The sequence below is a fragment of the Chroicocephalus ridibundus genome, chromosome 3, assembly GCF_963924245.1.
Source record: "Chroicocephalus ridibundus chromosome 3, bChrRid1.1, whole genome shotgun sequence".
In the NCBI taxonomy this organism is placed as follows: Eukaryota; Metazoa; Chordata; class Aves; order Charadriiformes; family Laridae; genus Chroicocephalus; species Chroicocephalus ridibundus.
The window spans coordinates 37,836,168-37,853,877 of NC_086286.1; the positions used below are offsets into that span (position 1 = coordinate 37,836,168).

A 17,710-nucleotide genomic window follows, 5' to 3' on the forward strand; every position below is an offset into this window, starting at 1 on the left:
CATTAATTATCCAGATTTGCGTTCCTTTATACTGAAATCATTAGCGTTCTATTACTTCACTCAGTAGGGCGTAGAAAAAAAGGCAAATGTCATCAAGGTCCTTTCCCAAAACCCAAGAAATTGAAAAAGGGTAGGAAGCAATTGCAATGCAATAACACTTAAGAGGATGTGTTTTAGTCGAAGCTTCCCAATCCTACTGAAATGAAAAGAAAAAAAGACCTTGCACAGGTTGCCCTGCAGGCATTCTCACATCCCCCAGCCCTTTCCAAACCGTCTGTGTATACCCTGGCCCTCCACTCCATGCTTTCTCCACCCTATCCATAACAGAAAAAAGCAAATTTCACTATTCTGCACGTAAGGAAGTCAAATGTCACTTTCTGGAAGAGCTCTGTCATGTCTTATGTTCGATATGCTGCACTGTAAAGCATCCACAAAAAGCTCTGGCCATTTATTCCACAACCAAATCAAACGTCTTCAAAGAATTACCAACTCAAACTGTTTTGATCAGCAATATTTCAAATTGAAACATTATGGAAAAGAGTTTAGCGTTTCTTCTTTTCAGATTAATTCTGACATTCAGATCTGCAAATGAACTGAATTCTAAAATTCATGCCAAAAAAAGGCAAGTTCCATTCAGAAGAGCAATGTGGACTATCTGTCCTATTTTTTTATTTGATAGAATAAAATTCTGCTGTGTGTTAAAATCAAGGTTTTGTTTCGAGAATTAAACAAAGGAAGAACCTGCAAGAACATCTGTTGACTGCTGCCCTGCAGTCACAGCTAGCACTTCTGCCAAAACTGTTAAACCATCTTGTATCCTAAAAGAATACACCTTTCTCCAAGAATATTACTATGCTAAAATATTTTATTCTTGGATAACCACCAGAAGTTCTTTAAGGACCATCTCCAGCACACTTTTTTTCTTTTTCCCTTGTTAAACACTGGGAGACACTACAGAGTGAAAAGTTGTATGAAAGCACATCAATGATCTTTGGTATGCCTGTATTCCTTTTCAAAATTTACAGCTCTGTTTAACTCTTGTTTAACTGGCATGCTCTTACTTAGCATTTAGCAAAATAGAAAAGAAAAAATAAAGAGCTTTTAAACATGCTTGCTATACTCCCCAAGACATTTTATATTCAGCAGCCATTTCAATAATATTCAACAGCAAGACTTCTCTGAAATACCAAGTTCCTCGAAGCTTTTCAAAAAGAGACGGCCCGATAAAGATAACCTCAGTAAAAGGAAGTACTACATGTAATACCTTCCTCCCTAGCAGACAGGGCAAGAGCACATGCTACGAACACTCCCACCACAGGAAAATCCCAACGGAGGCACAAACACATCATCTTCCACATCAAAGAAGTGACTTTTCAATTTATGCTACCCCCTCACAAGATCCCTGAGAGCTACTAAGATGCAGAGTCCAGCCAGGAGTTTTCCCAAGGCAAGAGCATTCATAACTTCAGTCTGCCCTGTCAAAGCTGCAAGGAACAAAAGGTGAAATCATACTGCGGCTTTCACGTAGCTTAGTTAATGAGCCAGACCATGAGAGAAAACTTGGCTTCCTTGTGAATTATCTACTGTCATCAAAAAAAGCCTTGCTGTTTTCTCTTATGCATCCAAGAGGCGCTGGCAAATAATTTCCTTCTGTGATTTGGAATAATTTATTATATTTTTAAAAAAAATACGTCAAGAATTTAAAAGAGCACCATTTGTTTCACCAGTCAATCTTTAGGATAGTTTACAATTGACCACATATTTTTTGTAATAACTGTAGGATTCAAGCAGTACAGAACAATAATTCTGTTCAACCTTTTTGAGCTATGCACTTTTTTTTGTATAAAATTCAGGATTTTTAAAGCGTTTACCCAGTTTGTTTCCCCAATTTACATTGAAACATGGTAAGTGAAAACAGACCACGATGCTGACAAATGGAATAAAATGGAAATAAGTAAAATCGAAATATATACACAACTTCAAGCAAGTCTTCTAATATACATCACAGAGAACACTGAGTTTGAGAAAAGAAATAATATTCTAAAAAATATCTTACTTTCTTTCTTACCATTGACTTTCCCTAAGCCTGGAGCTTTATTTTTCAGTAAAGTCACTTGAATCTGGGGAATGTTTGTGATGTTTGAATTCAAAACAAATTTGAAGTCCACATGTCCAACCATACAGGCTTTTGGTAGAACCAGTTCAAAGACATGTTCATCCCAGCTGTTACTGTCAGAAAAAAGGAAGACAATGACCCAGTGTTAAGTGAAAATTCAGCTGAGGCAGGCAGCATTACCCGGTGCATTCTCCATCTGTGCACACTTCCGTTAACAAGAACAACTTATTTCGCATTAGTCGACATCCACATGAATTTCTCAAGTAAAAGTCTTTCAAGCTGCAGTTAACCACATTCATTTTGTGAAAAACATGTTAAAAGCCAACTGGTAAGAGAGGGAGAATCAATGTTCACATAAAACTAGCAGTGAAAAGATTCCCTATTACCTTCATTACAGTACTATTTCCGTATTACTATAAATAACAATTACTAATTCCTAGAAAAAAGGAATGGGGGGGAGGGGGGGGAAAAAATCACCAAAAAAGGATCTACCCATCAGTGACATGTATGAAAGCATGATGGCAAATATCTTGCAATCTCTCAAGTTGGCCTTCCCCATTGGTAAATGTTACACAATGTCACTTTCCAGTGGTACAACAGCCACATCCAGAAGACTCAAAATACTAGTTTCCAATTATTTTTTAAAATATATTTGTTAGTTCATCCAGGATGAGAAGTGCTTCTTACCAGATGCACACTCAGAAGCCTGAGCTGTGCAAAATGGGTACAGCTTTCTTTTAATGAGTCATATTTTCCTTTTGAAGCCAACTTTGCTTTACACTGAAAGTGTAAACTTCAGATAATAAGTACCCCTCAATGATCTGTTCCATGGTTTGATACACTAAGGTTTGCAAAAAATAGTTCAAACGCAAGAGCAATTAAAATAAAACTAATCACGCATCAGCTGTCAATTTGTATACATTTTTAAAATAACTGCACTTCCTGATCTCAATTTATCAGTAAATAATTTTTTAAAATGCAGTAACTTTGATAGCCTGTGATTATTTTATTATATAACTGAAAACACTACAAAACCGAACATGTTGCTATAAATATTGGTTAGATGTTTTTCTAAAATCTAAATTACAAAAAGGTATTTTAAATCAAATAATACGCTACACATTGAATATTGTGCAGAAAACCATTTTAAAATACATTAACGATTGGTACAAATATATTTAATTCTTTGCATTTTTTTTTACAGTAATAGCCCTGAAGGCCATATCTCCCTTAGGCAAGTATAATACACTTATAACTGATTCCAGGTACACATAATAAAATGGCATGACAGCTTTTGAGAACAAGCAACACAGAAAAGCAGTGATTTTGGGAGGAAAGATGGACAGAAAAGAACTTGTGGTTATGATTTAATTTAAGAAACAATAGGGAAGAATTTTCAGCTAACTATACAAATAACTCAGGTAAACAAAATATAATGAAAATTTATCTTACAACTCCAGGGGGAAAAAAAAAACAAACAAACAACTCTGTTAGCAAATCTAACACTAAAAAAATTAGAATCATTCAATGCCTTTCTTCTGACTTGGAGAATATGTAGCCCAGTGCAGAACAGGGAAAGGTCTGGGAGTGGTTTTTTATGTCTGAGTACTCCTATAGGTGTCGTGCAAAGCATGGACTGAATGAGACATTCAAAGGAGCAAGCCTTCTGAAAGACTAAGTAATATTCTGCTCATCCAGTTTAAGCTTAGATCTAGTACAACACAAAAAATGAATGATGAACCACTAGTCTGCAGTACTCTTCTGTAGTCTCTCTGTTGCATACGATGCACACTGCCGTACTGATTTACAACTGTTGTCTACTCCAGAAACCTACTCTTGACAAAATTCAGCAGCAGATGCCGCAAAGAAAGTTTTAAGTATCTCTCAATAGGCATGTATGGAATAGTGATCCTCCATGGAGGTCTCCCATTAATCCAACAGCGAAGAGATCATCTTATACACACCTGTGGCAATGAACTTCACAATCTAATTCTGTGATGAGTGAAAAACTCCCCTTTATACAGGTTTTTAATTTCTCATAGCTCTGTTTAAGTGCATCCTCTTTATTCATGTGTAAAGTTTCAAAGAAACAAAAAAATTAATTTACTTCCTTTATTATTTTCTAAATATTTTAGCATATCCATCCTAAATATCACTTTTCTCTGACAATCTAATGCAAGTACTTTGAGCAACTTTTCTCACCTTTGAAACCCTTCTAAATCTATATCATCTTTTTAAAGAATACACACTCAAGACTGTGTTCTAAATGCAAATATACCATCATTCTCACAACTACAAAATATTTTCCAACACACTTCATTCCTTTTCTAGAACACCTCATCAACATTTGATCTTGCACTACAACTGAACTTTGAGCTGCAGACCCATTTCCAGAGTTTAAATACTGGAAAGCACCCTAGTACCTAGCTCTTCTTTCTTTCACAGATTTTCAAATATGTCTGCATAAGATGAATACATAAAATATTTCCTATATAAATTTCAGAAAAAGCCAGGAAACTCAGATATCACTGTTTTATCAAAGCACATTCGGAAATCATGTACTTTTTTTAAAGAGGATTAACCCAATTTAACATTTCAGTTAAATTGCCACTGAAAGGGAAATACTGATATTTAGATAAGTCATAAGATAAACCAGACTCTGCTTTTTCTGTTTTCTTTGTTACACAGCCTTTTTAAAATAACAAAAGTAGGATTTAAAGAGCATGAGTGTAGTATAATGCCATTCCCTAAAATACATTTACAGGGTTTTATCTCCTTCTATCTATTTGAGAAACAAAAGAATTACCATATCAAATTGCATTACTCATCCATCTAACCCTGTAATCCCACATCTTGATAGGAATCAGCATGAGACACTCAGAAAGGAGATAAAATGAACCTCATATTAAGGACAAACAAAATAATCCAAAATCAAAAAGTTTCTTCCCAGATAACTTTTAATTAAAAGCTAACGTGGCTCTCAATCTTAAAATTGTATATTCTGACCTATGAACAAAGGAATTGTAACTTAATCATCTTCATCATGAGTCACTTAGCAGCTGTCAAAGATTTCCAGTACTGAATCAAAACTTTTACATTTACCTCCTCACGTTCCTGTTTTACTTTGCAGCAGGCATAATTCTTTTTCTCTAATGAAACAATATTCATAAGCTAATGTTCCACCTATCACCTTCCAATTAACAGCTATAACCTTCATTGTTTGCTCCCTTATGTCTTCCCATTGGTAGCTTTTTACTCTTGAACTGTTGCTAAACACACTGGATAATCAGTAGTTTTAACTGGAAGTTATTTTGCAAGGAACCACCTTCTTTTTCCACTTGTTACATACAGAATATTTTACACAAAGCAGTACCACAAGATAATAAGGTTTTAAAGCCTGTAACACATTGCAAGTTTTTAACCATGGCTTATGAATATTTAATTAAAGCAAGTTCAGCTCATGTTAGGTGCCAGCCCTGGAAACGCCTGCAACTATTATCTTCCAGACCTGTTTTCCCACCCGGAATGCTTCATTATCACATGCTAGCTTCCACTTATTTATACGACAAGCTTTTTTTCCCCACAAGTGATCTCTAGCTCCCCTGGCATCCTTTAGCTACATGATTGTTTCCGCTCTATGGGCATTTAGATTTGACATTACTATCCAACTCTTGTACGTAAGAGGGACAGATGTGCGACAGCCCAACCCAAAAGATCTTGTAGTGCCTTATTATGCACGTCCCTTAATAAAACACACAACACAACTTATTATCTGTATTTCGTTTCTCCAAGCACTTTTCAGAAAAACTACTTAAAGCTACTTCAGGTAGGTTTTAAGCAACTCTTCAAGCAGACTGCAACACTGCTGTTCCGATCTTTAGGATCCTGGAGGAATTTCAAGTTCTCACGCCACATGTAAAAAACTAAGAAGTACTACACCTACTGTGTCGGTGCAGTTAATTTCAATGAAACTATTGCCTAAATCTTAGCACAACTAGGGCTCTATACTGGCTTATGTAAATGTCTCGCTTATAAAGGTTTAACTTCAGACGAACAGACATAAAACCAGAGTTTATCTTCACATTTTAAAATAAAGTACAACACGATTTTGTTCAGGACAACTGATTAGTCATAGTGGCACCTGCAGCTTGCATTTTATGATTAAAAAATGTACTAAGAATGTGTGTATGCATAAGAAGAGTGAATCAGACTTTTATAGAAACAGTGAAGAATACCTGTAACTCTGGTGAATGTGCTTGTCTAATTATATAACGAAATGGCAACATTTGACAAACAAAAATACACAAATTCAAAACTTGACTTTTCAATTTGTTTCAAGGTACGCTAAAACAACTCTGGCAATCTCACAAAGACCTATAATGCAAGCTACCAGATAGGAATTATTATCTTTGAAAGTACACATTCTTAAACTTGCACACTACTTAAAAATGAATTAAACTGCATTAAATTTGTGATTATACCAGTTATATAAACTAGTTAAGCAATACACACGATTTTTTTTTTTGCACCGTTACCCTACCTACCTGTCCGTCTGTAGCTTCCAAGTTCGAGTATGCTGAGCTGCGTCCCCATGGTGTTGCTGGTGCAAATGCTGTGGATGCCGCCTTTGCTGCTGCTCTTGCTGGACTTCTACCCAACAGGGAGGAACAGTGGCTGAAAACCGTGGCGTCAAGGTCTCGAAACGGGTCAGTTCCACCAGGGATGTCAGCGTTTCAAGGGAAAATGGCTGGTCCACCAAAAGATCAACTCCTGAATAATTACAGAACATGCATTAATTACTACATAGATTATTTTTTTTTTCCAGAACATCCTATAAACCGTTTGAAATACATCCAAACTGCTAAACGTAAAATTAACTACGTTATATGAAGTTTCTAATAAAAAAAAAAAAAGAAAACAACACACACACAAAAACCCCCAACACCTAACAACACCACCCAAACAAACAAAAAAGAAGTCAACCAAAAAAAAAAAACCCCAAACACAAGCAACCAAACAACCCTAGCCTTGAAGTCAGTACCCTTTGAAGACAGCTCATTTGGAATAAATTTTTTTTAAGTACTGAGAGCTCCGAGCACGCTGTCTGGGATTCAACCAGAAGCATGAGGAAAAAGTAACTAGCCAGCTATACTTTGATGATGTAAAGCTGATTAAAACTTTTTTTTAATACCTCTATTGACTCAGATAAAAAAAAAAACAACATGAAAGTTTTATATTTCATGAAAACAGATGGAATTAGTACGCTATTGTAACATTTTTATCACTGTTTAAAACATTACTTTGGCACCTGCTTATCAATATACACTTATTTTATGGTGGATTATTAGAATGTTTTGGAAGGCTCCCAATTTAGCTTAAAAGAGGGGTGAGAGAAAAACAACCATGCTTTATGTAATGCACTTAAAAGACACTGGGCCTAGACAAGTATTTTGTCGTCTTGTCTTCATATTCAAGTCTTGTCCTGAGGAAACAAGAATATTAATTGAAGAAGTACTGAAAATTAAAATATCCCAGGAGTCAAACACCTAAAGAAACAGTACAAAGGAACTAAAAATAATCAGGTTTCCTCAGACAAAAAAAAAAATTGAAAACTTGAGGGAAAATAAGATATGCACAATGTCAATTTTCTTACATTTCGAGCATTTTCTCTTAAAAATGCATTTTGAAGAAAATCTTGGAAAGAGATGATGGTTTTCAAAAAGAGAAAGTTTGCTACTTGAGTACTACTGTCACCACCCCGGGGAAAAAAAAAAAAACAAACCAAACACCACCACAAATACCATCCCCCCAGTTAAGTGTGAACCTTGAGACTATCTTGCGAAGCAAGACAGGTTGAAACCAGAACAAGATTTCATCCTCCAGCTTGAGGGCAGAACAGCATATGCAATTCTTACCAAAAAGTGAAGAAGCTCAAGATGAAATACCCAGAGCCAGGCAAAAAATTCACTCTCATTGCAACAACTATGATTTCTACTTTTCAATCTAGGAGGCAGGAAAATGCTGAAGAGACTAGAAATTAAAAATGCTTTAGAAATATAATTTCAATAATACAGGAAACACCTTCATTTTTTTACTGCCAAATGTGAACTTCATTAGCTAGATGACATTGCAATGAGAAGTGAAATCATAGCAATGACAAGTGAGATCATAGCTCAAACTGTGCAACAATTCTATCTTTGAGTAGACTGGATTTTTACTGCTTCATTTCCCCTCCCAACATAAACAACTACAAATTCAGAGCTACCACATGTAATGTGATATCAGCCCCTAAAATCGAAAAATGAAGGACTCAACTTTCCAGTGCTGCCAAGTATACTTGGCTTCTTTTGCAAAATTACTTTTGTTATATTGAAATAGTGAGTTATGACAAGCTGAAGTTCTAATAGCAAACTTGAAAAAGGAAGATGATTATTGCTTTATTTGCTATTAGCAAAAGAAGAAAGGTGCAGAAGAAAGCCACAGACTTCTTTCCCTGAGATATGTGCAATAGGGGAGGAGCAAGAGAAATTCAGTCTTCAAAGCAGAGAAGACGACAGCAACTGCTGTACTGCTGTTTACAGGTAATCTTACGACAAAAAGCATCTTTTCCTTCCTTCTTTTGATCGCTTCTTGAGGAGTAAAATCAGGGGTCATACAAACACAGCACAACACAGTTTAACGTGTTACAAGGCTGGCAGAAAGCAGGGGCTTGGGGAAAAAGACAGCAAGTAGCCTGTTGAACACCAAGATGCCATGATCCAAAATGGTCCCTGTACTGCCACTAAGTCCTCTACCAGCTTTTTTTGTCTTCTGCAGCTGCAGGCAAAGACACCCACACCACACACACGAAAAATTAACGTCACTTCTCTGAAATAGTCATATCTACTAAACCATACATGAATGGTTTATTTTCACTGTATCATTGCTTTATCTTCATGCTTTATATTATTTATTCTTGTATTTTATACTCTACGTCACCTATTCCCAATATATCCCTATTTCTGTCCCAACAGACATGACCAAAACCTCCAAACTCCAACCCAACTAAAATAATCGTGCTTTGTGTCTCTATCTTCAACAATTGCCGGTTAAAACAAAATGAAAAACATAATAGTTTTACAGCTCTCATAAACAATTCCCTTTAAAACTCAAAGCAAGACTACATATATACATACATATGTGTGTGTGTGTATATATATATATACACACACACACAGAGTTCAAAAACCTCAGCATGACTCAAATTTTCCTCAGGCCTAACGAGCAAAATTAGATTTGTTGTTAGATTTTAATAGCAAGTTATCTACACTATAGCATCTTTGATGAGGGTTGAGAAAAGATCAAGAGGCTCACACCGGAGCTCCCATAACCTGCATACTCACTGTTCTCCCTTACAAGCAGGAGGAGCCCCTCACATTTTCCCCCTTCTACCTCACTACAAAAGGAACAACTGTCCCACCCAACTCCTTGTTTTACCTAAGTGGGACACAATACTACAAAAGGCAGCAGACTGGTGGCAGTATTGGTACATGAGAACCGCAGTAAAGGCAAGACCTAAATATGATGTTTAGGGTAAAACCAGAATTTGGACAATTAGAAGCAATTATTTCTTGTTGTCCAAGGGCAGACAAACCTTTCCAGGAAGGAAACTGGTAGGTAAATGACAGCAGAATTTAAGCATAGCTCAACCCAGACTAACTGCTAAAAACAAAAATCCAAGAGTTCACTTCATAAGTTTAATTTATCAACAGCATCTGCACTGTTTGAAGTATAGAGAGCATCAATTTCACTGTGTGCAACAACACCTGTTGAATACATGTTTTATTAAATAGAGCTGTACAGCTTCCGCAATAAACTTTAAGGCAATTTTACATAATGAACATACAATTATAATTCCAAATAAAGAGCTCAAGCCTACTTAAACTATGAGGGAAGCTCAGTGCCTGCATGATTACCTGTTTTTTCCTGTCTGCCACACTTAAAATAACATGCAGAGACTGGAAAAACAAACAGTAATACAAAAGGTTTGTTTTTTTTAAAATCAGGAACTGCTGAAGTGTCATGCTTGTACATAACCAGTGATACACATACAGTAACTACAGAACTCCAACTTCAGGCAGCAAAAATGTATAAAGCACATACTATTAAATAACTCAAAATCATCTCAATATGCAACTTTCAAAAATTACAAAAGCATTTTTACTTACAATACATTTAAGCATGTGCAATTTACCTGTAATGCCTGGACTAGAAGGATTAGATAAGGGCTTGGTGCCTTCTGATGACTGTTCTACGCTTTTGGAAAGGGATCCATCTACAAGTATATCAGCTTCATCTATATCATCGCAGGTCCCTCCAATCTGAAGGAAATGAAGTTCTCCGCCTAAAAATCATCACAGACAACAAAAGAAGCACGTTTAGACAGGCAAACATCTAAACTCAACTCACAAGACAGGCTTGCAAATTATGACAGTAATTACGCAGGACCTGAAACTAGTAAGATTGTACAGGAATACTCATTTTGTTTTACTACTGCAAATGTTTACAGGGTAAACACAAAACAGAACTACAAAAATACTGACTCCTGTTGTAAATGGCATCAAAGGAAAAACAAAATTAGGAGGGAGGGGAGTTAAAAGGTAGTTAACTAAGGAAACCTCAATGGAAATTATGACACTTTCCATAATCTAAATCATGCTTTAAACAGAAAATATTCCATCACGTCAACTGAAGGCCTATACTACGTTGTTTGTAGAGGTGGCATAAATTTCCTTTTAAAGTTGAATATTTGATAATTGAAAAATCATTTCCCCACTGAGCTCTCCTAACTAAGGGGCTCTTCACATTATTTCATCAAACCTGGAATTATAACACCGATCAGGTCAACAGTCAAAAGAGGAAGTGCAAAATTTTCAGTGGACACAATGTTTTGATGGAAGCTTGAAATCATTCAAGGAAGTTGCCCATTATTCACCACTATATACACAGATGAATTCTGTCATCTACAGAGAAGTCACCGAGAAGGAACGCTCAAATTTACATAAAGGTTGGGGGGAGAGAAAGGGCTGTTAACAGTTTCAGAAGTTACAAAAATCGTAATCAGTAGGATTTAAACAGAGAGGAAAATCCTAGGGTAGCCCTTCAATAGCTTTTCTGAAAATTGATTACAGACTGTCCTTCAGCATCTGACTAATGTTATGACAAACCCTGTTATGCAAATTATCCAGGTAATCTGAAACAAAAAAACCTCGAGACGATATATATAATAAAAACCCAAGATAAAAGCACAATCAGCAACTACACGCTCTGCACTGTGAGGGGAGCAAAACAGAGAGCAACAAAGGCACAGTGAGGCAGGGCGCGAGCGTGAGACAAGTACAGAGAAGGCACAGAAAGAGCTGGTACGTGTTTTCTGCTGGATCTCAAGAAGAAAGGCCCAACAGCAAATGGCTTAATAAAACAGATGTTTTAAGAAGACAGAATAAAAAGAGGAAAATAACAGCTCAAACAACCAACAAGGAAGAAGCTCTCCATGTACAGGATCTGCACAGTGTGCTGTGGGAAAATCCACTCAGGGTCTGGGTGACAATGCACGAAAGGAGGGCTCACAGCATCTGAAGGGATGTGAGACTTTCTCACTATCTACATTTCTCTTATTAAAACAGCTACTTCATTAGACCGTTAAGCCATTTGTTGGTGGGGCCTTTCTCCCTGAGATCCAGTAAGAAGCCTGTACCGCCCCTCTCTCAGCCCCAACCCACCCGCGCCTGGTGCAGAACAGTAGATCCCAAGTGTGGAGGGGAAAAAAAAGTAGTTCTAGCAAATAACACTTATAATGAGTTTCCTTAAAATTAAACAGCTCACAAACGAGCAATTTTCCTCAAACAAAGAGAATTAGGGACACATTAGAAAAAACAGACCTTGACAGTTTCATTTGGTAATAAGCCAAACCTCAGTTAGTTTCCCATTCTGTTTAGTGCTCAAAGATCAATGATCAGAATGATCTCAACAACCAAAACCAGATAATCTCCCGTCCTGGAAATAAAGTACACCCTCATGCAACGGAAGTTCAACCTACTGATTTGCACCATCTGCCAGTTTTATGGCTCACGGAAGGAGAAACACTGGAGAACTTCAGAAAGTTGTGTGTTTTTCTAAGGGAAAGTTATGCCAAGGTCTCACTTACTCTGTAGATTGTTGGGTAGGGTTTGGTTTTAAAAGAAACAAAACCTTGGTTCTTAAACCAAGTTTCTGAGTTTCTGTCACTAATTAACAGCAACAACAAACATCCTTACCATTTAATTCACACTACAAGAGGAAGAGAGAGTCACAATCCCTGCATTCCTGAAAGACTCCAGCACTTTTCCAAGAAAAATTTTGTGCTAAATTTGAGATATCTCACTTCCTCATATCTGTTTTTAAAAAGCTTCTGTAAAGAAGTTTATCATGAACTTCAGTTACACAGTATTAGCCTACAAAATTATTGGTACTTATGCATGCTTTCCAAAATCCTGTAGGTGGCTTTGTTTCTGTATCACAAAGGAGGCATTTGTTCTCCTAGAACATCCAAAGACGACGTTCTGATGATGCATGCTTAATTTTGTTTCAAGGATATCATAGTTCCTACAGTCAAGCGCCAGGAAAAGAAATCTGTGCAAAAGTCATGGTGTGTGTGGGGGGAAAGCATTACTACTGGCTCATGGTATGCACTACTAGGCTGAAACAGTGACTCATCTCGTGCTTTCTGATTCTAGCCAAGTAGCAAACATAGTAAGTAGTAGTTTACCTGAAGACTCCTCTGCTTCTATCACTTTGGCAGAGGCAATAAATGCTTCTGTTGCACTACCAAGAAGATATGAAAGCTGACACTGATGTACTCAGTGATCACAAAGGAGATGAATTGGAAACCACCATCACTATACTTCCCGAAAGTAATGGGTAACACATTCAAAACACTTAATTTAATTCTGAATTGAATTTTAAATCTGTAATTTTCTTGGACTCAAGAAGCTGCTGGGTTATACAAACAGAACATAAGAACCATAAATCCATCCAAATAAATTCCAACCGTCCTTCTGGCAAAACAGTTACTGGTTCCAGGAAAGCAGCATTGGCACAAGTTAGAGAACATGTCAGAGACGAGGTCACTGCAGTCAAAGCCAACCTGGTGAAACGTTCAGTATCCTCAACGTATCCTACACCCTGGCAGGAGTCTGGAAGAGTGATACAATTGCCGATTGCAAATCACAACACAAGGACATAGTTGAACCCGAACAATTGAAGAAATTAAGAAAACGAAGGCATACCCACAGGAAACTATTCACTAGAACACTTCTAGCCCTCCACGTCTCACCACTGGGCTGTAGAGAAAGGGTGAGCTCTAAACGTACTTGTTCAGAACACTTGAAAAATGTCCTCAAGAAAGCCTCCCCAAAACCTCACTCCACCAGAATTTACACTATTCTTGGAGATTTCAGCTGTAAAATTCCATCCCAGCTTATGAAAAAATAGAATGCAATTGAATAGGGACAAGTGAAAGCTACTATGCCAAGCGAGAAATAATTAAATGCACTATTACAGAATGAAGAAAAATCAGCTAGCCAGCAGTTTTTTTAAAAGAGGCTCTTATGAGTCAGAAGATAAACCTGATTCAATTTCCTGCTCTAAAGTGCAAACATCCCACTATGTATACGCACACATGGCATGTACAGACTGCAGAGCTGCTAAGGAATTCTTCTGTTCCATTCAAAGACATACGTAGGATTACTGTGCCTAGGTTTGGGTATCTCGCCAAGAAACATGTGGACTGACTTGAGCAGGTCTTTTGAGAGGGGAGATTGGGTTGGCTTTTTTCCAATGCCCCTGAGGAAAGTTTAAAAGGATTGGAGATATTCAGCTTAAGGAAATAAATGGTTGGAGAAGGACAGTACCTAAATAAACTCTGTCTTCTCCTCCTTTTTTGAAGCAATCTCTTTGCCATGTTCATAGAGGACAGTAATGACTCCAATCAGCAAAGATGATACAGGCTATACTCTAAGGAAAAAAAAAATATCATCGAGGACTGCATGCAACAGAAGAAATTTCACGAGTAGACTCTTAAATCTCCACGTGGAAGATCTTCAAAAACAGGCTGATCAGTACTCTGGTTCTGAATGGGTGTTACTGATCCTGACTTGAAGATGATCGCTTGGCATCACTTCCAACACTAATTCTGATGTGGAAAAACTCGACCTCTCCCCAGTCCTGTTAGACCGCGTTGCCTATGAAGGCAGAAAACTGAAAACACTAAATTGACTCCTGAACTTCAAATACACCAGTATGCAAAGCTGGCAAAGCCTAATGACATGGAAAAGACAAATAAGACATCCAAACAAAACCAGAAAAAAAATCTAGGGAGAGTAGTTCATACACTATATACAACTCAAGAGCAAGAAATCTGTTTTAATTGAAAGGTACAGGATTTGGGGGAATCAATTCTGAAATGTATAAAACTGACATCCAGTTCTGCCAGGCTATCAACCAGAAAAATTAGCACAGACAACTCACTTTCAACATACCAAACTTCAGTCTGAAAAAAACACTTTCTCCAACAAAGGGCAGGGATCAGAAAAACTCTTGTTATAATATAACACCGCAGGCAAGAATTTAGGAGAATTATGCATATAGAAAAGAAGAGTAAAAAAAGCAGAATCACAAAACAGACACCTAAAGGAAAAAGTGCTTATAAATGAAAGTGTAAAACAATCAGTAAGATACAAATGTACATGATGGATTACATTCAGTGTTCATGGTTTTCTTTTACAGCTTCCAACTCTGATTAATTCAAAAAAACCCAATATTCAAAAGACCTGATGCAATATAGGAATAGCTATGTGCGAGAAGCTGTTTAGGGGAACTTCAATTGGAGCTGTCAGCTGAAGCAATATAGACAGAAAAGAGAATTGCTAGATCAAGAAGACACTAAAGTTTTTCTTTCTTATGATGAAAACAAGTAGAAAAACGTCATTTTCCCCCCTGCTTTTCACCAAATGACTTCCAAAAAATTAAACTGAAAATATAACTAAATGAGTTTAGGGGACTACTGAAGAACCACTTCTTAAAAATCAAATTGAGTTTCTGTTGAGAAATATTTCCTTAGATGTAATGCAAAAACAAATACTAGCATTTTCAGTGGGACTCCACAGGGAAATGATTTACTGTAAAACCTTCACTCACCACAGACATTCAAAAAGTAGATTAGTGAAAAAATTAGATTGCAAATTTCACAACGCAGGAATGCTTCACTCACTAGAAGGAACTCAAGCACTCAAACAGATCACACAGATTTTAACACCTACTCAACCAGACCATCTGGCAGGGAAGTACCTGTTTCACCACAACAACATGAACATTTCCACTTCTCGTAGCATTTGTCTGAAATGCCACCTCACTTTCCTACTCAATAATACTTCTTCAGGAACTTCAGTGTCTGAAGCTCTCTAACTTGACAAGGGAGAACATCAGTAGCAATGAAAGACAGAAAATTGACAATTCTTAATGATCTTTTTAAAAATACTCCCAGAAACACAAGCATGCATAATTTTCAAAACTGCCCAAACTACAAGCAGCGATTTGCACCTTTATGTTAGAGTAAAAAAGGAACATTTCAGATACGTCCATTTTTCCACCTCCTTCCATACTCTAAAGCAAAGTTCAACAAAATTACCTGAATGGCAAGCACAGCTAAGCAGCTAAACTAAGAAAACAATTCAAAACAAACCCAACGAAAGAAGAAAGTGGGATGTATGGTGTGAACCGCTTTCTTCAGTAATTTTTGATAGGACTGTAATTTAAAAAAAGAAATATGGTTAGGTGAAAACTGAGACTTAAAGAAGGTGGTGACAACCGTAGTTCTAGAAATTTATACATCCAAAACAAACTATATGTGATCCTCTTAAACACCAGATAACAGGCTTCAAATATCATCAAAAGACGACCCTATAGCTGTAACCCTATTCAAAAACAATACCTGTCAGCCTACTGCATAGTTTTGTAATAAAGAATTCTGGATTATTTTGGATGCTGCAAAAGCAGAATTAAAGCTGTTTTATATTAACAACACAAGACAAAATGTTTAAAACTCCCATATGATAACACACAAAGCACTACTAAGAGGGATATTAAGTATAGTGTACCTGGGCCAAGGGGAAGAGAAGAAAGCAAAATACAAAGACATGAAAGTCCACCATGTTTCCTTAACAGAACTGGAACCAAGAATATACTTGCACATTTCCCCCCAGAGGTCAACTCCAGGTAATCCTTGCAGAAAGAGAGAAGCACCTGAAGCTGACACCAAGAGGAAACCTCCTTTTGAAGCAGGATAAGAATAATTATTCCCAACTCACAAAGATGGATAATGTCAAATGAAGGTCTAAAACATCTTTACATGAAAGGACTCAAACCCTGAAACACCCATTCACACAGAGGTTTCTTTTCAGTTATATCTTAGAGGCAGCTATGGGAAAAATGACACGATCTACCAATGACAATAATATGTCAACAAGCAGGAGCAGCAGAAAAAAAAAAGCAGCTATTCTACATCCAAAACTTTCAGACATTAAAGTACCTCTTTGCCTACTCCCACCATCCAAGCAAGTAAACAGGAAAGAATATACTGCTCAGTTTATATTCTTGAATAGTTTTCCAACAACATCCAAGCATTTCCAGTGCATGTAGGTTCCAAACCTGCATTTTCACTTATATCTTCTAGCTACTTGCTAGAAGGATTAACATTAAATACATCAGTGAATATAGCTATTCTACTTTCAACACATATTTTCCTAATGCTGTCAGACTGCAGCCACCATCCCATACGTGGTAGTAAATATAGAGGAGCTAAGACCTCAAAGTGATTTTGGAAGAAGCCTAAGAAAACTGCATTTAAGAAGAAAAAAAATATAAATATAATCTTCATCTGCCTAGCAGGTAAGCAAGCAATTTCACTCACTTACGCAGAAAGATTACAGGATGGTTATGATTCAAAACAAGAAAAATTATGCAAAACTTATTCCTTCAATTGTTTTTCAAATGTACATTAAGATGTAGGATTGAAAAGCTATATTAATAGTCGAGCTTTTTAATTTGGTTTTTCTTTTAGTATTCCTGAATTTTATGCAGTACTGTTATTTATAAACATTTAAGATCAAGCCATTCTTTACAAATCTTCATATTTAGGCATGAGGTTAGGACTCCGAGGCTTCAGACGCTGGTATCAGACCCTGAAATCCAGGTGTCTAATGGACATTGGTTCCTAAATATTTATGATGGCTTTTTGACTTAATTTCTCAAAAGTGAGAAAAATTGTACCACAAGAAGTGACTGTAATATTTAAAAAGGAATAGAAATTGAAAGCTTCTAAAAACATTTAAACAATGAAAATAAAGAATTCTGAAGTTCATTCTAATCTGGCTGCAGAACGGAAAATCAAGATCCAAATGGAGGAGCAGCGGGTGTAAACGAACGATAAGAATAATTCAACAGATAAAAAAATATAAAATGAAGAGTTATCAAAGGACTATATTCAAAAGAGGAAACTTGAAGGCAGAGGGATACCTG

General features: G+C 36.7%; 1 protein-coding gene across 5 annotated transcripts in view; it reads right to left on the bottom strand.

The window, feature by feature from the left end:
* Positions 1–17,710, bottom strand: part of BIRC6 (baculoviral IAP repeat containing 6) — a 188,023-nt gene that overhangs the window by 138,113 nt on the left and 32,200 nt on the right. For all 5 annotated transcript variants that reach the window (XM_063328808.1, XM_063328811.1, XM_063328812.1 and 2 more), the window contains exons 11-13: positions 10,350–10,499; positions 6,661–6,886; positions 2,069–2,229 (exon numbers count right to left, since the gene is read on the bottom strand). In XM_063328808.1, the coding sequence (XP_063184878.1) occupies positions 2,069–2,229; positions 6,661–6,886; positions 10,350–10,499 (537 nt within the window). The remainder of the gene's footprint in view (positions 1–2,068; positions 2,230–6,660; positions 6,887–10,349; positions 10,500–17,710) is intronic.